The sequence below is a fragment of the Trichogramma pretiosum genome, unplaced genomic scaffold (assembly GCF_000599845.2).
Source record: "Trichogramma pretiosum strain Unisexual culture from Peru unplaced genomic scaffold, Tpre_2.0 scaffold89, whole genome shotgun sequence".
In the NCBI taxonomy this organism is placed as follows: Eukaryota; Metazoa; Arthropoda; class Insecta; order Hymenoptera; family Trichogrammatidae; genus Trichogramma; species Trichogramma pretiosum.
Window position 1 is genome coordinate 305899 of NW_019641656.1, and position 21418 is coordinate 327316.

The 21418-nt window shown below is 35.1% G+C and overlaps 3 protein-coding genes across 5 annotated transcripts; 2 read left to right on the forward strand and 1 right to left on the reverse strand.

Annotated features, from left to right (window-relative positions):
- Positions 1 to 13016: 13016 nt before the first annotated feature.
- On the reverse strand, positions 13017 to 14962 carry LOC106651737. 3 transcript variants are annotated; one of them, XM_023460121.1, is made up of 3 exons: positions 14296 to 14962; positions 13535 to 14231; positions 13017 to 13445 (listed from the first exon to the last, which is right to left on the reverse strand). In XM_023460121.1, the coding sequence occupies exons 1-3, from the start codon at positions 14859 to 14861 to the stop codon at positions 13440 to 13442; spliced, it is 1269 nt and encodes a 422-aa protein (XP_023315889.1). In that variant the 5' UTR covers positions 14862 to 14962; the 3' UTR covers positions 13017 to 13439. The 3 variants fall into 3 exon arrangements, with proteins under 3 accessions (XP_023315889.1, XP_014225873.2, XP_014225872.2); XM_014370387.2 differs by having other exon boundaries at positions 13017 to 13462; XM_014370386.2 differs by having other exon boundaries at positions 13509 to 14231.
- A 683-nt stretch (positions 14963 to 15645) lies between these two features.
- LOC111693925 lies at positions 15646 to 17924 on the forward strand. Its single transcript, XM_023460129.1, has 3 exons — positions 15646 to 15718; positions 15917 to 16008; positions 17712 to 17924. Exons 1-3 carry the CDS (start codon positions 15646 to 15648, stop codon positions 17922 to 17924), a joined length of 378 nt encoding a protein of 125 aa, XP_023315897.1.
- A 2192-nt stretch (positions 17925 to 20116) lies between these two features.
- LOC106651717 (ankyrin-1-like) lies at positions 20117 to 21418 on the forward strand. The gene has a single exon (XM_014370362.2). The coding sequence runs from the start codon at positions 20117 to 20119 to the stop codon at positions 21416 to 21418; it is 1302 nt and encodes a 433-aa protein (XP_014225848.2).

Here is a 21418-nt window from a genome sequence, read left to right on the forward strand (position 1 = left end):
AAATGCACGCTTATCCTCTTACGAAATGTTGTAATCATGTAACTGCAATGAATTTGGGGTATGTTCATAAAAACAGTACAATATTCATAAAAACTTCCAATTTCTTTACGACTCTATATTGCGAGACATATGACCGTCTTTTGATTAAAAAGTAATCATCGAAATGTATGGGCTCTTTTTTGGTGTTTTTTCAAATTGCCTCGATATCCAAATTTCATTTCACACTTGTCACATGCATAATCGCTGCAACCTTCGTGAACTGTCTTTTGGTGTAAGAGCAGATTCTTTTTTTCCGTAAATTTCTTTTCGCACTTGACGCACACGTAATCTTTGCGACCCTCATGGACTGTCCTTCGGTGGGTCAGCAAATTCGACTTGTATCCAAATTTCTTCTCGCATATGTCGCATGCATGATCTCTGCGACCTTCGTGTACTACCTTTTTGTGAAAAAGCAAATTAAATTTTTGTGTAAATTTCTGACCACATTGGTCGCATACGTGACTTTTGACACCTGCATGAACCGTATTTTGGTGTACAACCAAGTTACATTTTTGTCCGAATTTCTTCTCACACTTATCACACGAGAAATCTTTCCGACCTTCGTGGATGGTCTTTTGGTGGAAAAGCAAATGGGATTTTTGTCCAAATTTCTTCTCACACTTATCACATGAGTAATCTTTGCGACCCTCATGAACTGTCCTTTGGTGAAAGTGCAAATTCCATATTTGTATAAATCTCTTCTCACACTTGTCGCATTTGTAATCTTTGCGACCTTCGTGAACTGCATTTTGGTGCCGAAGCAAATCTACTTTCCTTACGAATTTATTTTCGCAATAATCGCATGCGAAGTCTTTGTGAATTTCGTGTACTGTCTTATGGTGCAGCAACAAATATGATTTTTTTCCAAATTTTTTCTCGCACTTATCACATTTAAAGTCTTTATGACCTTCGTGAACGACTTTTTGGTGGTAGAGCAAACTACTTTTATGTCCAAATTTCTTTTCACACTTGTCGCATGGATAATCTTTGTGAACTTCATGAACTATTTTTATGTGTTCGAGGAAACTCGATTTTTTGCTAAATACCTTCCCGCATTTATCACATAAATTATCTTCTAAGACTTTGCAGTCGAAATCTTTCAGACCTTCGTGTTCTGTGTTCTGGTGGAAGAGCAAATGCGATTTTTTAACAAATACTTTCCTGCACTCGTCACATTCAAGATCTTTGGAACCTTCATGGACTCCCTTTACATGTGTGAGTAAACTGTGCTTAGTTGCAAATCTTTTGGCACACTTTTCGCATAAATAATCTTTAAAAACTTCATGGAATATTTTTTTGTGTTTCATTAAATTCGATTTATTTTCAAATTTTCTCTTGCACTTGTTGCATGAGTAATCTTTGCGGCTTTTGTGTTCTAATATTTGGTGTCTGCTCAAATGACTTCGAAACTCAAATTTATTTTCGCAATTGTCACATGCAAAATTTTTATGATTAATGTCAATTTGGTCTCGTTGTGCCTTCATGCTTGATTCTGGTGCTAATGCCTTCTAATAAATATTACAAATATATTGTTTGTCGTACGAAACATAAGTGTTTCGATCATCTAAATTATCTTCAGACGCAACCTCTCCAGATTTCTTCTTACTTTTTTCAATTTTGGTATCCAAATTAAACGTTGGATTCTTCTATTCAAAGTCACAAAATATGAATAAGTAAAATGTATCTTTTAGTATTTTGGTTTGTTTCATATGTGAAAGACAACAATCAAACTGATTTGTTTTTGCTACAAACTTGAACAGTGTGTTGATGGATTATATAAAAGCTGCTTTTGATCATATTATTTACAATTGAGTTACCGATTTATTCGTTATACATTGTCACTACAATATTCGAACCAGTTATAAGTGGGAAATAGAAAAACAAACTGAGGAATCAAAGGAGAAAACTTGACTTTTGACCTAAAACGTATCATTGTAAAGAAGAAAAGTTTTAGAGGTAATGTATTTGAAAAATTTATGGAATTTCATCATTTACCCGTAGGTACCTTGTCTATTGTACGCATAAGTTGGTCGCTTGAAATTTTCAATTACGATAAAAAAATATTGATTGATCGAGATCAGGTTTGAAAGAGGAATTTAATCTAACGATAATTGTAAAAGTTGGCAGCGAGACGTACTTGTAATTGTGAAGCACCTCCAACGTGGCATTGACCAAAAATATAGTGACAGTTAATGGAAGAAAGTACCAATAAGACGAACGTGTATATCGGCATCATTTTTATTCAAATTTTAAAATAATTTGTTATTAATTAACACCTATATAGGTTCTTATATGTAGTTATAATTATCGAAAAAATCAGCGCTTGTCATAATTTCAGTGATAAAATGCACACTTTTTCTTACAAACTATTCTAAAAGTACATTCTTATGGACAGTAAATTATTTATAAAAATTTAAATAAAGTCTTTGCTACCTGCATGAACTATCATTTGGTGCCTAAACAAATCCGACTTTTGACCGAATTTCTTGTCGCAATTATCGCATGCGTAATCTTTGCGACCTTCGTGGACCATTTTTTGGTGTACGAGCAGAGTGGATTTTTGTCCAAATTGTTTCTCGCATTTATCGCATGTAAAGTCTCTGCGACCTTCGTGAACTGTTTTATGATGTAAGATCAAGTACGATTTAGTTCCATATTTTTTCTCGCACTTGTCGCAGGCAAAATCTTTGCGACCGTCATGAATTACCTTTGTGTGTACAAGCAAACTCCTATTTTCTGTAAATTTCTTTTCGCACTTGTCGCATGCAAAATATTTTCGACCTTCGTGAACTGTCTTTTGGTGAACGATCAAATTAAATTCAAGTGTAAATTTCTCCTCGCACTTTTCACATGCGAAATCTTTGCGATCCTCGTGGATTGTCTTTAGATGAGTGAGCAAATTCCTTTTTTCTGTAAATTTTTTCTCGCATCTGTTGCATGCGTAATCTTTCCGACCTTCGTGTACTGTCTGTTGGTGCTTGGACAAGGCTGATTTTTGTCCAAATGCCTTCTCGCATTTCTCGCATACGTAGTCTTTCTTACCTTCATGTACTAATTTTTGATGTATTTTTAAATTGTGTCGAACACCAAATTTCTTTTCGCACCTGTCACATGCGAAATCTTTGCGACCTTCATGGATGGTATTTATGTGCACGAGTAAACTATTTTTCTCTGTAAATTTCTTCTCGCACCTGACGCATGCAAAGTCTCTGCGACCTTCGTGGAACGTCCTTTGATGGTAGTGCAAGTGGCTTAGAACCCCAAATTTCTTTTCGCATTTGTCGCATGCATGATCTCTGCGACCTTCATGTACTACATTTTGGTGCCTGATTACATCAGCTTTTCTTCCAAATTTCTTCTCGCACTTGTCGCATGCGAAATCTTTACGGCCATCGTGTACTGTCTTTTGGTGCTTGGACAAGCCTGATTTTTGTCCAAATTTCTTTGTACATTTCTCGCATACGTAATCTTTCTGACCTTCATGTACTACTTTTTGATGTTTTCTCAAATTGCTTCGAACGCCAAATTTCTTTTCGCACCTATCACATGCGAAATCTTTGCGATCTTCATGGATGGTATTTATGTGTATGAGCAAACTCCTTTTTTCTGTAAATTTCTTCTCGCATTTGTCGCAGGCAAAATCTTTGCGACCTTCATGTATCGCCTTTTGGTGCAAAAGCAAGTGAGAGTTTTGGGTAAATTTATTATCACACTTGTCGCATGCAAAATCTTTCCGACCTTCGTGAACTGTCTTTTGGTGAACAATCAAATTACATTTAAGTGTAAATTTCTTCTCGCACCTATCACATGCAAACTCTTTGTGACCGTCGTGTATTATCTTTTGATGCCTGATCAAATCGAATTTTCTTCCGAATTTTTTCTCACAATTTTCACATGCGTGATCTTGGCGACCCTCGTGGAGTGTTGTCGTGTGCAAAAGCAAACTCGATTTATTATCAATTTTTTTTCTGCAATAGTCATCTTTGAAGACTCTTAAGACACAATCTTTTTTTTCAAAAAGCAAATTCGACTTTTTTCTAATTTTCTCCTTACTGTTGTCGCTTGCGAAATTGGTGCGACCATCGTGTACTGTCTTTATGTGTTTGAGTAAACTATGTTTATTTCCGAATCTCTTTGCACATTTTTCACACAAGTAATTTTTGAAAACTTCGTGAAATATTTGGTTGTGCTTGAGTAAAGTTGATTTATTTTCAAATTTTTTCTCGCAATTGTTGCATGTGAAACTTTTGCCACCTTTGTGTACTAATTTTTGATGCGTAAATAAACTCGATTTTTTAACAAATTTCTTTTCGCACTGGTCGCATGCAAAATCTTTTCGACTTCTGTGCTGTGATATTTGGTGTCCACTCAAATGACTTCGAAACTCAAAATATTTTTCACACTTGTCACAAGCGAAACTCTTTTGTTTATTGTGCATTGTGTCTGATTGTATTATTAAGCTTGATTCTAGTGTAAATGCCTCCTGGCAAATATCAGAAATGTCTTCTTTGTCGTGAGAAACAACAATATCGGTTTCACTTGAATTACCTTGAGAAACAACTTCTTCGATTTTGTTCTCACTTATATCCATTTTGGTACTTAAATTAAACGTCGGATCTTTCTATTTAGTGCTACGGAAATCGAATGAATAACATTTATCTTTAGGTATTTTGAATTGTTTCTTCTTCATGAAAGAAAACATTTAAATAACTTTCCTTTTACTATAAACATGACCAATGTGTCGATGGGCGATGTTGAAATCGTTTATAAGTGTATTATTTACAATTAAGCTACCTATTTGTAGGTTTTACATTGTTATTATATTTTTTGAACAATTCATAAATGGTAAATAGAGAACTGACTAAGGAATCGAATAAGGAAACTTGTCTTTTGACTCAAAATTAATCGTTTGAAATAGAAAAGTTTCAGAAATAAATCGTTTTGAAAGGTTCTGCGAATCCATCATTTAACGGTTAAAAATGTTGCATGAATAATCTTTGTGGCTTTTGTGTTCTAATATTTGGTGTCTGCTCAAATGACTTCGAAACTCAAATTTATTTTCGCAATTGTCACATGCAAAATTTTTATGATTAATGTCAATTTGGTCTCGTTGTGCCTTCATGCTTGATTCTGGTGCTAATGCCTTCTAATAAATATTACAAATATAATTGTTTGTCGTACGAAACATAAGTGTTTCGATCATCTAAATTATCTTCTGACGCAACCTTTCCAGATTTCTTCTTACTTTTTTCAATTTTGGTATCCAAATTAAACGTTAGATTCTTCTATTCAAAGTCACAAAATATGAATAAGTAGAATGTATCTTTTAGTATTTTGGTTTGTTTCATGTGTGAAAGACAACAATGAAACTGATTTGTTTTTGCTATAAACTTGAACAGTGTGTTGAGGGATTTTGTAAAATCCGCTTTTGATCATATTGTTTACAATTAAGCTACCGATTTATTCGTTATACATTGTCACTACAATATTCGAGCCAGTTATAAGTGGGAAATAGAAAAAAAACCGAGGAATCAAATTTTATAATAATTTGTTATTAACACCTATATAGGTTCTTATATGTAGTTATAATTATCGAAAAAATCAGCGCTTGTCATAATTTCAGTGATAAAATGTACGAATTTTCTTACGAACTATTGTAAGTATATAACTGCGATAATTTTTAACTACATTCTTATGGACAGTAAATTATTTATAAAAATTTAAATAAAGTCTTTGCTACCTTCATGAACTATCATTTGGTGCTTGAACAAATACGACTTTTGACCGAATTTCTTGTCGCAATTATCGCATGCGTAATCTTTACGACCTTCGTGGACCATCTTTTGGTGTACGAGCAGAGTTGATTTTTGTCCAAATTTTTTCTCGCATTTATCGCAAGCAAAATCTTTGCGACCCTCGTGGACTGTCCTTCGGTGGGCGAGCACGTTCGATTTGTGTCCAAATTTTTTCTCGCATTTGTCGCACGGATAATTTTTCTGACCTTCATGGATTGTCTTTTGGTGAAAACGCAAATGTTGTTTTTGTCCAAATTTCTGCCCACATTTGTCGCATGAGTGATTTTTGCAACCTTCATGAACTGTGTTTTGGTGTGTGACCAAGTTCCCTTTTTGTGTAAATTTCTTCTCACACTTGTCACATTTGTAATTTTTGCAACCTTCATGAACTGTGTTTTGGTGTGTGGCCAAGTTCCCTTTTTGTGTAAATTTCTTCTCACACTTGTCACATTTGTAATCTTTGCGACCTTCATGGATTGTCCTTTGATGCTTCAACAAATCTGATTTAGTTCCAAATTTTTTCTCGCATCTATCGCACTTGAAATCCTTGCGGTGCTCGTGAACTGTCTTTATGTGTACAAACAAAATATTTTTTTCCGTAAATTTCATCTCGCACCTGTCACAAGCAAAAGCATTGTGACTTTCATGAACTGCCCTTTGGTGTAAAAGCAAATACGATTTTTGTCCAAATATTCCTTCACATTTGTTGCATGCGAAATCATTGCGGCTTTCGTGTACTGTATTTTGGTGCCCAATCAAATCCAATTTCTTTCCAAATTTCATATTACACTTTTTGCATTCGAAATCTGGCTGACCTTCATGGACTATTTTTTGGTGTACGAGCAAACTTACTTTCTGTCCAAATTTCTTCTCGCATTTGTTGCATACGAAATCTTTCCGACGTTCATGGACTGTTTTTATGTGTACCAGCAAACTCGATCTTTTGCCAAATACCTTCCCACAATTATTACATAAGTTATCTTTCAAAATACTGAAGGAAAAATCGTTTCGACCTTCGTGTACTTTCTTCAAGTGGAAAAGCAAATGCGATTTTTTTCTCAACTTCTCCTCGCAATTGTCGCTTGCTAAATCTTTGGTACCGTGATGTACTCCCTTCATGTGTGTGAGTAAACTCTGCTTACTTGCAAATCTTTTGGCGCACTTTTCACATAAGTAATCTCTAAAAACTTCGTGGAATATTTTTTTGTGCTTGAGTAAAGTTGACTTATTTTCAAATTTCTTCTCACACTTGTTGCATGTAAAACTTTTAGGATCTTTGTGTTCTAATTTTTGATGCGTTACCAGACTCGATTTCTTTACAAATTTCTTTTCGCACCTGTCACATGCAAAATCATTGCGATCTTTGTGCACGAGTATTTGATGTCTACTCAAATGACTTCGAAACTCAAATGTCTTTTCGCACTTACCACATGCGAACTTTTTCTGTTCATCGTGAATTGTGTCTTGTTGTGCTATTATGTTTGAATCTACTGTAAATGCCTCTCGGCCAATATCAGAGTCAATAATGTCGAGTTCACTTAAATGATCTTTTGAGATAGCTTTTTCGGTTTGATTCTCACTATCATTCATTTTGTTGCCTATGAAATTGATTGAGTAATATTTATCTCTGGTATTATGACTTGTTTCACTGGGAAAGACAATATTCAAACTAAATTATTTTCACAGTAATCATGATCAGTGTGTCGAGGGACGATAATAAAATCGTTTCCGATTATATTGTTTACAATCAAGTTACCGACTAATCAAATCATATAGGGTCATTACAATTTTCAAACAGTTTAAAAGCGGCAAGTGTTTTAAAATTTTCTACAAATTCATCTTTTATCGGTTGATACTTAAAATGTCTATTGTTCGCCACTTGAACTTTTTAATTGCGATAAAAATATTTTAAAAATCAGGGTGAAGAGAGAAATCCAATCTTTCGAAATGTGAAACACCTACGAGCAGCGAGACTTTTGTATCACAATTTAAGTCATGACTAGCCACGTAATGCACTGCGGTGGTATGGCGCGACGACGGATTTCCGTCTGCATCGACGTCGGGTTCGTCCTCGTAAACGGTGTCGACGAAAAAGTTGACGAGTTAACCACCGATGGGATGGGATTTGTACATACTCCACATCCTAAAGCTATTTTATAAATAGTTCTCGTAATGAAAATCTGGATCGGGCTAGATTAGATGTTCAGTTTTCTGTTTCTTTCTATATATTTTTTATCGTACAAGCTTCTTGAGAGCTCAGATCAGATTCGGGGCCGTGTGGGGTTTACCCCACGGTCCCGATAATAAACAAATTAAATAATCAAATTAAATAATCACTCTTTAATATATTTTTTCTAAAAATTTGGACAAATTCCACCAAAAAAGCTTTCTTGTAAAAGTTATTAACGGTTCCGAAAATTCTAATAAAATTTGAGGACATATCTGATATCGGATCTGAAACGGTAGACAAGTTTTTTCATAATTGCACTGAAAACAAATTTTTTGTCTGTTCGACTTCCGTTACCAATTAAAAAACTCTGTGCAAATCTGCACGAAGAGCTTGCAGCAATTAAGTAGTTAAAATAAGCCCGGTAAGTAGTAATTAGCAGTGGTTCAAAAGTAAAACACAAGAGTAAAGAAATTGTAATGATACTTAATTTAAATACAAATAAAATACAACAAAATCATATTGCTAAAAATTTTAAAGAAATTTTAGAAAAACTATTGCTTGAATATCTACATAATTAAGTTTTTAGATATTTACAATTGTCAAGAAAAAAAAGTAGCACTTGTCATTATACCGCTGATGAAGTGTGCACTAATCTCTTAGAAACTAATCTAAGCTTGCGACTACATTATTTACTAATTATTCGTATAAAAAAATTATCCGTAAAATTTTGTGTTTACTCAGCCGTGAGATTAGATGTAATTTCGCTTATTTACGAATATGAGAAAAAGGCGTTTCATATCTCTTAACCATCATTTATTGTTTTTTTGGTGATGGAGCAAACAAGTTTGAATTATCAATCTCCTTTGTCGCGTGCAGAATTTTTACGACCTTCGTGAACTCTGAGTTGGTGCGCAATCAAACTCACTTTTTGTCCAAATTTCATCTCGCACTTGTCACATGCATGATCTCTTCGACCTTCATGGACTGTTTTTTGGTGAACGAGCAAATGACATTTTTGTCCAAATTTCTTCTCGCACTTGTCGCATGCGTAATCCTTGCGACCTTCATGGATTGTCCTTTGGTGTAAAAGCAAAGTCGATATTTGTCCAAATACTTTCTGGCACTTATCACATGCGTAGTCTTTGCGACCTTCATGTTTTGTTTTTTGGTGTAAAAGCAAGTAAGGTTTTTGGGTAAATGTCTGATCACACTTTTCGCAAACGTAATCTTTGCGTCCATCGTGTACTGTCTTTTGGTGCCTGATCAAATCGTATTTGCGTCCAAATTTCTTTTCACACCTATCGCATGTGTAATTTTTCTGACCTTCATGTACCATTTTTTGATGTTTTCTCAAATTGCCTCGAACGCCAAATTTCTTTTCGCACCTGTCACATGCGAAATCTTTTCTACCTTCATGGATAGTATTTATGTGTACGAGCAAACTCTTTTTTTCTGTAAATTTCTTCTCGCACCTGTCACATGAAAAATCTTTGCAACCTTCATGAACTGTCTTTTGGTGTAAAAGCAAATGTGGTTTTTGTCCAAATTTCTTCTCGCACTTGTCGCATGCGAAATCTTTCCGGCCTTCGTGTACTGTCTGTTGGTGCTTGGACAAGGCTGATTTTAGTCCAAATGCCTTCTCGCATTTCTCGCATACGTAATCTTTCTTACCGTCGTGTACTAATTTTTTATGTATTCTTAAATAGCTTTGAACGCCAAATTTCTTTTCGCACCTGTCACATGCGAAATCTTTGCGACCTTCATGGATGGTATTTATGTGCACGAGCAAACTCTTTTTTACTGTAAATTTCTTCTCGCATTGGTCGCAGGCAAAATCTTTGCGACCTTCATGTATCGCCTTTTTGTGCAAAAGCAAGTGAGAGTTTTGAGTAAATTTATCATCACACTTGTCACATGCGAAATCTTTTCGACCTTCGTGAACTGTCTTTTGGTGAACAATCAAATTACATTTAAGTGTAAATTTCTTCTCGCACCTGTTACATGCAAAATCTTCGTGACCCTCGTGGACCATTCTTATATGCACAAGTAAATGCGATTTTTTTCCAAATCTTTCCTCGCAATAGATGCATACCAAACCTTTCTGACTTTCGTGTATTGCATTTTGATGTTTGAACAAATTAATTTTTAATTCTAATTTTTCTGGGCCCTTATCACGGGAAAAATCTTTTTGATCATCATGAACTGTTTTTTGGTGTATGAACAAATTCGATTTATTTTCAAATTTCTTCCCGCAATCCTTACATAAATAATCTTGAAAGGCAAAATATTTATGACTTTCATGTACTCTCTTCAAGTGGAAAAGCAAATGGGTTTTTTTTCTAAACTTCTGCTCGCACTTGTCGCATGCGAAATCTTTGCGACCTTCGTGTACTGTCTTTATGTGCATGAGCAAACTCTGTTTATTTCCGAATCTCTTTGCACATTTTTCACACAAGTAATTTTTGAAAACTTCGTGAAATATTTGGTTGTGCTTGAGTAAAGTTGATTTATTTTCAAATTTTTTCTCGCAATTGTTGCATGTGAAACTTTCGCCACCTTTGTGTGCTAATTTTTTATGCGTAAATAAACTCGATTTTTTAACAAATTTTTTTTCGCACTTGTCGCATGCAAAATCTTTTCGACTTCTGTGCTCTGATACTTGGTGTCTACTCAAATGGCTTCGGAACTCAAATGTCTTCTGGCACTTGTCACAAGCGAAACTCTTTTGTTTATTGTGCATTATGTCTGATTGTGTTATTATGCTTGATTCTAGTGTAAATGCCTCCTGGCAAATATCAGAAATGTCCTCTTTGTCGTTTGAAACAACAACGTCGTGTTCGCTTGAATTACCTTGTACGGCAGCTTCTTCGATTTCGTTCTCACTTTTGTCCATTTTGGTACTTAAATTAAACATCGGATCTTTCTATTTAGTGCTACGGAAATCGAATGAGTAAAATTTATCTTTTAGTGTTATGACTTGTTTCTTCCGGAAAGACAACATTCAAACTAATTTGATTTTACTATAAATATGATCAGTGTGTCGATCGGCGATGTCGAAGTCGTTCTTAATTAGATTGATTACAATTAACCTACCGATTTATCTATTTTACATTGTTAAAACGTTTATAAGTGGAGAATATAGAAAAACTGACTGAGAAATCGAAAGAGGAAACTTGACTTTTTACCTAAAATTTACCATTTTGAAAGAGAAATATCTTAGTAATGCTGGTTTTTAAAAGTTTCTGCGAATCCATCATTTATATGTTGATAACACGTTTATTGTTTGCCTCATTTGATACTCGCGGTTAGACATACGCGTGAATAAGAAGCGCTTTCGAGCATCGAGACATTAACTATCAATACAATTGACTACATGATGTAAAATATTTAAATAAGGTTTATAATTTATTTTTTCCGTACTTAAATTACAAACAGTTATCAGTCAGTGAAAAACAAAGTAAGATAAATGTTAAATTGTAATAAAAACTATGTCAAACGAAATAATTATGTCAACAATGATAACTTCATTCACAATAAAAAAATTCTCTAAAAATAACACCATCGATAAGAAAGAGTTTGTGCTTCAGGGTCAAATGTAGCGGCAGATTTTCTTATCGCAAACATGAAAATTTGTCACGGAGGGGACACTCATGGAGGGGATAAATCGCACTTTTATCAAATTTCACGACGACAACAAAGTTGAACATTTTTTTTCCGATAACCCACAAAATTTTTTTGTAGAAACGTTCGTTTTTACGCCACCAGATTCAAGAATAAAAAGTGCTAGCTCAAAAACTCGTTGATCACGGAGGGGCCACTTTATTTTACTAGTACGATTTTCGTGTGAAACTATTATTATAGTGAAGCTGCAATTAGGATTTGAATATTCTACGGGTAAAAATCGAGTACTTTAGTTTTGAAAGATGACCCTCGTGTAAGTAGAGAAGTCAAAATTACTGTCTAGCACGTTTACTAGCACTATATTCGGAATGATGTAAAATTTCACATAATTTAAGGACACATTTGTTAGTTATGTACAATTGTTTTGAAACTATTTAAGATGGCGAGTGATGCAAAAAAACTTTCTTTAGGATGTATAGAACAGGGCCCATGTACCACAATATTGTTAGATATCTGTAAAAATGTGTTTAATGAGTGAAAACAATCGATTCTGAGTTCAGGATAGGTCACGGAGGGGACATTTTGTAAGTTTATCCGGCTGGCAAATCAATGTCGTCTTTTTTGATGGAAATTTTATAGTTGCGGAAGGTAGAATTCAGTAAAATTGAAGGTTCTACCGTCTTAGTTTCCATTTTTTTAAAGTTTTCTAATAACTACAATAACAAGACATGTCATATCACGCTTTTGAACTAATGCACCATATACCAAATTGAAGGTCTTGCAAAGACTTACAACTTTTGTTCGAAACTTTTTTTCATACAATGTACGGGTTTCAATCTGTAGTCGAAAAACCGATTTTCTTAATTTCAAATGGCGTAATTGTTTAAATTTCAATCGAGGCATTTGCTGTTACTTCATTCTTATCATCGAATCCCGGTGAGAAACGCCAGTTGCGAATTTTTTCAGGTTCAAAACTTATTGGACTGGACGAGACCGCGCGCTCTTTCTCTCTTCACCACTCGAGAAAATCGAATGTGTGTGTATGTATGTGTGGGACCGTTTATGTGTATGTGCGCACGTATATGAGTAATTTCGGAATTGAGTGTCCAATTTTTTGGCTAAGAATGGAAAAAAATTACAAAATATCCTATCCTATAAGAGCGGTGAGGTTTTTAGCGTAAGCAGTTTATAAGCGCTGTGTGAAGTGTTATAGTAAGTTAAGAAAGTAGGATATTAACTTATTGATGGTTAAAGACTAATTTTGATATCAACACTTTAGAACCGATCATTTTTATTATAAAATATCATTTACATTAAAAAAATTATAAATTCATATCTAGATTACAATTTTATCCTTTAATATTTAAAAGATTTGATATATTCCATTGACAAATTTTTTTTCGTTCATTCGGGGGACAGCGACTAGAATTATAAAGTATTCTTGCGTTAAATCAGGGTTTCAATTGAAGGTATTAGTGTTATTCATATCTTATTCAGTGAATTTTTAATATCTTTTTTTGATAAGACTCCGACTTTTTCATCTCATAGTAAAATAAATCCAACATACAATAAATAATTGCGAACTTCTACAATTGTTACTGGTCATAAATTCGAATTAGACATTCTTGCTAATACTATCTGGTCCAAAGAGTTTTGGACTCAGAGTTTCTGATACGACTGATAAATCAGACTTTCACCAATGGCACATCTCGCGTTGGTAGACGAATCTGACGATCGTTCTCGGGTAAAGTTAATGATCATCGATCTGATCAATTATGTTTTGTGTCGGTTCAACTCGGTACTTAGCTGCATTATCATGTCTAAAAATTGAATTTAACTTAAGGATAAAAAATATTATTAAAAATTTGAAATTATTTACTTACATAAATTGAATGGAAGTGTCTCTTACATAAGATAACTCGTCACTGTCAATATAATCAGCTATTGCTCTCAGATAAGATCTAATTATTTTCAAGAATTCATTTTTTCTGAAAAACTTATCGCAACGAAAAAAAGATTTAGCTGATTTAGCTACATCCATTGGTTGGTTCTGATTTACTGGTAAATTACATAGTTTGTTATATTCTTTGATAGCTTTGTTTATATCACAACGATATATCGTGATATAGTTTTCGTTATTTTCGTTTGCGTGTAATAATACCTCGACACACACAACCAGCAATACCCCAACATTCAACCGATATAAATGTATTGTCTTTATATAGTCAGGTGTCAAATCAAGAAGTGTGCGTTTGAATGTGCTGAATTCTATGGGTCTAGGCCAGCTATTTGCACGTTTTTTCATGCCCTTACGAATAATATTACTAAGATTTTCATCATCTAAATTTTCTTTTTCAACTTCCTCAAAAATTAAATATTCTTGCAAATTAATGATAACCTCTGCATTACATTTAGCATTAAGATATTCTCGAGTTATAAGAAGTGGCTTTGTTTTTTTTATTATTTTTATAGAGTTAGGTAAAATAGATTTATGGTTTACTGATTTCAACACGCTCAATTCAGGAGCAGACGTGAGTAGATTATCTTCGATGGTACCCTTACGATCTACTGATAGTTGAGCAATGACGTTAGCTGCTTTTTCTTTACTTAAAATTATAAATTATTTTTGAGTAAGAAATTATATAAGTCACTTTTAAAAAATGTACTCACATTACTTCAATAGATTTTGTTCGTATAAATTGCAGTTCGTTAGAGTCTATCTCAAGACCTCTCAAGTAATTTCGTATTGTTTTTAAAAATTCACTTCTTCGTATAAAAATTAGGCAATCAAAAAATTCTCTAGCTGCAACAACTATGTTATCGTTTTGTTCCTTTTGTTCTCGGAAACCACGCAATTTATTATATATCTTTTTCGCCTTCGCGTGGCTACAATGATATATTTTTCTAAGTTCTCTGTCTTCTACCCCAGGAAACAAAATATATTCAACGCATCCCACGAGCAGTACGGCGGTATTTATGCGATATAAATTTACAACTTTTAAATAATCCATAGTAAAAGTAAGAATCGTATATTTAAGTGTGTCTAAGTATATTGACGGAGGTGGTTGGTTTACATATCTTTTCATCCCATCACGTATTATAGTCTTCAAAACATTTTTATCCTCTAATTGTTCTTCTTCAATTTCGTTATCATTTAAATAATTTACCAGATTAATGAGAACGTCAGCACTCGATCTTGTAAGAAAATATTCTCGATTTATTGAAATTGGCCCCATTTTTTCCGTGTGACGAATGCTCCGATACCGATGAAATAATATAGTCAAAACTATTTGATGTTTGATAAATATTATAAATATTTTACTAAGAATCAACAACAATCACGGCATCATTAACACTAACAATTATACAAATGTAAAATAAGATTCACGTCAACATCGAGTTTTCGCGCTCTTACACATATGGATATAAATATAACAGTCCAAGTATACAAATACAGGATCATACTTTCAAAATGTCACATAGTTATTTAACACGCTCTCAATTCAATGTTTCAGTTTAGAAAATCGAAATTTCGCCTTATTTCTAGCTTTCTTGATTAGTGTCGAGAGTTATCTACCTGCTTTACCAATCTTTATACAAACTTTTACACGGATACCCAAGATTTCGATCGGGATACATAGCATACGGATTTTAACAGCATCGATAATGAGTTGCATGTTTTAAGATACGCATATTAGACCGGGCCGCGCTTTTGCATCAATATTTTTAGGGTGTTCGTTATTTCCCAAACATTGAAAATCCTTGCTTCAGACATTGATATCACTTCTTAGTGATATAAAAACATGTTTAGTAGGGTTTATTACCCATAGGTACAAGTTTAAAACGTGCCTTAAGGATACATTCCCATTGAAAATGAAAAAAAAATCGATACATTTTTTTTATGTTAAAACGTTCTTCAACATCATAAAAATATCCTGTTAAAATTTTAGAACGAAATTCATAAAGGAAAAAAAATTGTAATATTTCTTGGCTCGTATTCTTTTAAAATTGGATCGAGCGATGTCAACCAAGCCACGGCCGATTCATAGAAGTTCACACTACCACTTTCAGTTTTTCATTTCGAATTATCGAAGTAAATTTATATGGTATCTAGACTCTAACTGCAAAATTTCCTTTCTAATTATGATATTGTGCGAATTATCCAGGTAAATAAACATTGATTTTACATCGAAAACGCTAAAAACATAGCTTGAATTTGAATTATCGGGAATTTCGAATCATTGAAGTTCAAATTATCGAAGTTTCGCTGTATCGACTATTTGTTTTTCAGAGACACCAATTTTAATATTGAAACATTCATCAGTTTTCAAGGAATTTTCATGTACTCCGTCAACGAACAGATTATTGAATGATCCACATCTGGTAATATTTTTTCCTTTTTTATTTCATAATGGAAGAAAAAATTTACTTCTCTTCATACCTTTGACATTAATTATATATTTTTGTCTATGGGTAAAAACGCGAATAATGCCCCAGTGCCACGCGTGGGCAGGGAAAACGGCCAAATTGCTTAGTTTTCCACTCGCTAAAGGCTTAAATAAAATTTAAAAAAATAAACCAACGTTTTCGAAAGGTTTTTACCTCAGCTTTCTTCTATTGAGGTCGAAAGTGCAAAAATATGCCTCCATAACTTCAAAAAATGGACTTGAAGATAAAACACGTTGTAACTTCCAGAGTTCAACTCCAGTTAAGTTTCTGAGTAGCTAGATCGAAAGATTTCACGATTTTACACAACAAATGACTCTAAAAAAGGGACTTTTTTGATTTTCTCCAGCGATGAAGAAGGAAATAGCGCCCGACCGCACTTTTCCAGCACCGCGGCCTGTTTTTTCTCTACACTTTCCGTTTATTTATCTATCACGCGTTTTACTTGTGCCACAAATATAAACAAATACATGTTTCTTGGGTATTTTTTTCTCATCTTCCTAATGGTGCAATTATTTTTTTGAAAAATTGATTTGTTTTGCGAATAAAACCAAAATAATGAAACTATTAATCAAAAAAGTTAATTTATCTGTTCAAAAAAGCCAATTTTATAAATAGTACATTACGTCACTCGTGCGCGAAGTGGGTGATTCTCGCACGAGTCTCAGTTTGACCCCCGAGCGCAGGTGACAATGAGACGAGGGCGAGAATCACCACGCGCACGAGTGACGTATACTATTTTTTATCACGAGTTGCGGGAAGTTTTTATTTCCCACACGCTCAGCCGTGCGAGAAGTATGTAATTTCGAGAAGTATCGTTATTACAGTACTGCTCGGAATTTCACCATCGGAAAGATGAGGCAAAAATACACAAAAACCATGCATTTGTTTATTTTTATGGCGAAAGTATAACGTGCGATAGATACAGAAACGTAAAGTGTATTGAAAAAACAGGCCACGTCGCTCGAAAACAGCTGACCGGGAGCTTTCCCCTCTTCACCGCTTGAGAAAATTGAAAAAGTCTCTTTTTCGATGTAAAATCAGAGTCATTGTATTTGTAAAATCGCAAGATCTTTCGATCTAGCTACTCACCCTTATAAAAATTTCCAATAGGATCCCGCGAAATTCCTATTGGAATCCTATAGGACTCCTGCAGGAATTTCGCGAGATCCTATAGGAAATTTTTATAAGGGCAGAAAGTCAATTAGAGTTAAACTGAGGAAGTTACAACTTCCAGATCTTCAAGTCCATTATTATTATATTTTTGTTTATTACAGATTGAAAATATACAAAATTGTAAAATATACAAAAATATACAAAGAAAAATTTCAGCTCCGATGCATAAAAATATTTTTACCTTAAGAAAATAGGCTATAAGTGGACAATTAGAAATTCTAATAAATTGAAAGGTACATTTATTTAATGCAATGTCTTTAAATAAACGGATTCATGATCACTATGATACTCAAAGGTTAAATAACTCTGTTGAAGGTATTTTTATTTTTGAAAGTGTTATTTTTATTATCCATTTTTAAATTTTCTTACTTTTTAATCAAAAGAGCATTAAATTTATCAATTGATCGTAATAGATTTTGAAAAATTTCTTCAACATTAACTCAATTGACATTTTTTTATTTCAGAAATCAACTTGTACATTTGGTTTAAGAAAGGCGAGAGAAAAATTTTTCATGAAAAAATCAAAGAGTTCTACCAAAAGATGCCTGCACTACTACATGGACAAATTGTTCAACAAGTTGTCAATCAATCTTTCTAGTGAGCCTTCAGGCACTTACGATGTAATTCTTCAAAATAAGGAGTCGCTATTTTCATTTAATGTTGTTTGCAATTTTTAAGCTATGTGGAAATATTCACCTGCTTCTTACGGTAATTTTTAATTATTTCCTTATGACAAAATTAAAGTGTATTATAATTTCATTATTGTAAATGGTTGATTATCAGTTATGTCGAATTTCAAATAAATTTTTTTTTTTTGCAAATATGAAAAACTTGTTGTTACCAATATCAGAAAGGTACCAAAGAAATAATAAAAATTTAATAATGGAAAGAAATTATTGTGCAGAAAAAGAATTTTTGGGCCATTCGACTTCACTGAGAATCTGACAAATATATCAATGAAATGTATTGAAGAGAAGAGCTAGGTGTGTTGGCATGTAGGATGAGTTGGCAAAATGGAATATTTCTCCTTATCAATGGCTTGAACCAAAATGGAGCTATTACACACAATGTCTGAATATTATGGTGTTAAGACTACTGATACTATTATCTCTATAAAAGTCATTAATGGGGGTAACATGTCATTCTACGAACTTACTTCACATGTCAACACACCTTGTTCTTCCTTACACTTAATGTGTTAGCCAATGCTTTAAGATAGTATTGTTTATAAAGCTTCTTGAGTACGCTCCCAAAGTGCTTTACCAAGAATGTAAGAAAAATATTGTTTGTATCAAATACTAAATTATTTATCATAATGTAGCAGATTTGATAAATTTACAAAAGCTTTTAAAACTTTTTTGAAAAAGCTCGGCTTGATCGAGTCATTGTCAAATTGTTGTTATCTTTTCACTAAAATCAGATACCATAAAATCAGATAGCAAGTATCGTCTACATTGCATACAAATGCCCCTAATTATGAAATGATAGATTCTGACTTTTTACGGCAACTTTTTATACTTTTGTGGTTAGTGTGTACATTGCATAGAAATGCTCTTTGGTGAATATTTAATATCGATTTTTACATTTCAAGTTAGCAGGATCTAAAGGATATGTAGGTTATATTTTCTTCTTAACATTTTTTTCAAGTCGTTTAATTTATTTTTTGCTACATCTACAATTAAATAATATTACAATGGAGTATTTTTGGAAAATAGTTCTCTGTTATGTGTCTATGGAACAATGAATATAATACAAGACCTATAAAGAACTGGAAATAAATTTATCGTTATTGCGAGGCTTGGCCTGCAGCCGCCAAGCAGATATTGCACAAATCTTGGTTGTTCATTGCAGCTTCTCCAGGACCATCTCGCAGCACTCGATCGGCAAACGTTTGTGAATCAACTCGTAGAACGGATCCAGTGCCCAGCTTCGAAAAAATCCTTTCTATAGTTTTTCGCACAGATGAAAAATACAATTCTTTTCATTCTTTTCCGAAGTCTCCATTATTTTATTATACTGACCCGTGAACACAAAGTAGTCCGTATACGTGAGTAGCTCTTCCTCCTCTTCGGGTCGTAAGTGGATCAGATAGTAGAGCGACAGTCTCGGAACGATCATCATCTCTTTGGCTTCGTTTGTGAACTTCTGATTATCACGAAGAGATTCTTCAAGATTCGACGACTTTTCGAACAAATCGTGTTTAGCAAAGAGTGTGAACTAATATTGAAACTTGGATTTAATTTTAGGTAAACTGCCATGTTTCGAATAATCATAAAAATCGTTCTTTTTCATTTACTGTAAGTATGGAAATTTTGAAAATTTTTATAAAAGTATCGTCTGCACGGCAATCGAGCTCGAGACTATTGGCCTCGAGTCTGTGACATGTAGCGCCCATGGTGTCAGGCAAATGAACTGTGAGCGGTCAATGCTAGTCAAAGTTTCCCTACAGATAATAAGCTTTTTGCCTATAGAGTAAATCGCAGAAATGCTTGTTTTATCAATGTAATGTTGTATTATCAATGATTGTTTATTTATCAGTTGTTTATGGTGTTGGGCCTTCGTAAATACATGCAATCGTACACATTTGTAGACCTCCCCCAGTTCATGATACCGCCACCGCGCACTTGGCGCTTTAGTCGAGACTTGACTTTTGAGGCCAATACTTTCACATCTATCTACTTCGGCCATGTGTTCTTTACGCTTTCATCCAATGCATTAGTACAGTTTACGACGCCGTAGCGTGTACAGCTATTAGGTAGATCACGCACCATCCATTGCAACGAGTGATTTTTGGGTAAAGAGGATTCATCCTAAATTTTTTTGAATATCATAAACGATCGTGTGTGTGTTTTGTGCAAGTGTTTCAACGATGTATCACTACAGCGATATCGAACAATTGAAGAGCTTACGCGACAGCGGCTTCAATTGGGAGTCGGGAAAAGAGCGCTTGGCTTTTTTCAGTAAGCTCAATACTTTGATATTCAATTGGAAAGACCCGCTCCCGGATGTCCGAGAGATCTTTCGTCCCAGAGAGATCGACGAGCTCATCATCGAGTCCATGAAATGCGTGAGGAAACCCGGACTCATCCGATGGCCGTTTATCTCGGTGGTCAAATTCTTGATCAAAACCGGCTACGAGGACGAACCGGAGCTCGATGAAGACGGCGAGGTAATTTTGCTGCGGACCACACCGCTGCATTACGCGGCGAGCGACGTCCTCCTGTTCAGCTTCGCGATCGGCCATCTGTTTCGAATCTATCCCAGATTCGACGCGAACTACGCGAGCGAGTCGGGCTTGACTCACTTGCACGTGGCGTGCATGTTCAAGAGCTGCGAGCGATTCGTCAAGGAATTTCTCGACAACGGCCAAGATTCCAATCTTCCGTGTCGGGGAAAGGGCGAAACGCCTCTGCACTTGGTGGCGCAGTGGGGCGAGAAGGAAATCATTCACTTCCTGCTGATGAGAGGCGCCGATCCACAGTTGACCAACGCCGAGGGAGAGACGGCTTTGCACGACCTGTGCAAGAGAAGCCGCGACGATCTGGTAGAGATGTTCTTGAAAGTCAACAAACAATTCAGCAAGTCGATCAATATCGACGCCGTGGACGATTGGGGTCGGATACCTCTGCTGGTGGCTCTGAACCGTAGCGACAAGAAGTCGGCCTTGCTGCTGCTGAAGAAAGGCGCCAAGTCGAATGCGGCCGACGAGATGGGATTTACAGCACTGCACCTGATGTGCCGGAGAAATTACGACATCAAATCGATCGAGGAGATTCTCGACGCCATGGCCGGCGACTGTCCGGTCAACGCCCGGGACTTGAAAGGACGAACTGCTTTGCATTACGCATTGTACCACGCCGACAAGGACGTGATCGAGCTGTTGCTGAGACGAGGCGTGGATCCCAACACGCCCGACAACGAGGGAATCACCGCCATGCACTGCATCAGCCGGAGACGACTACCCGCCGACGACTTGGCCAAGACGCTGCTCAGAGTCTGCGGCGAAATCGATCGTGTGGTGCAGATCGGCTTCAGGGACAAGGGGTGCCGTACACCGCTCGAATGGGCCGTGGCGAATCATCAGCCGCATCTGGTCGAGAGACTCCTGCAGCGTAGCAAGAAGGTGGAACGAAAAAGAAAAAATGAGATCCCAACAAGCAAAAATTTTTAG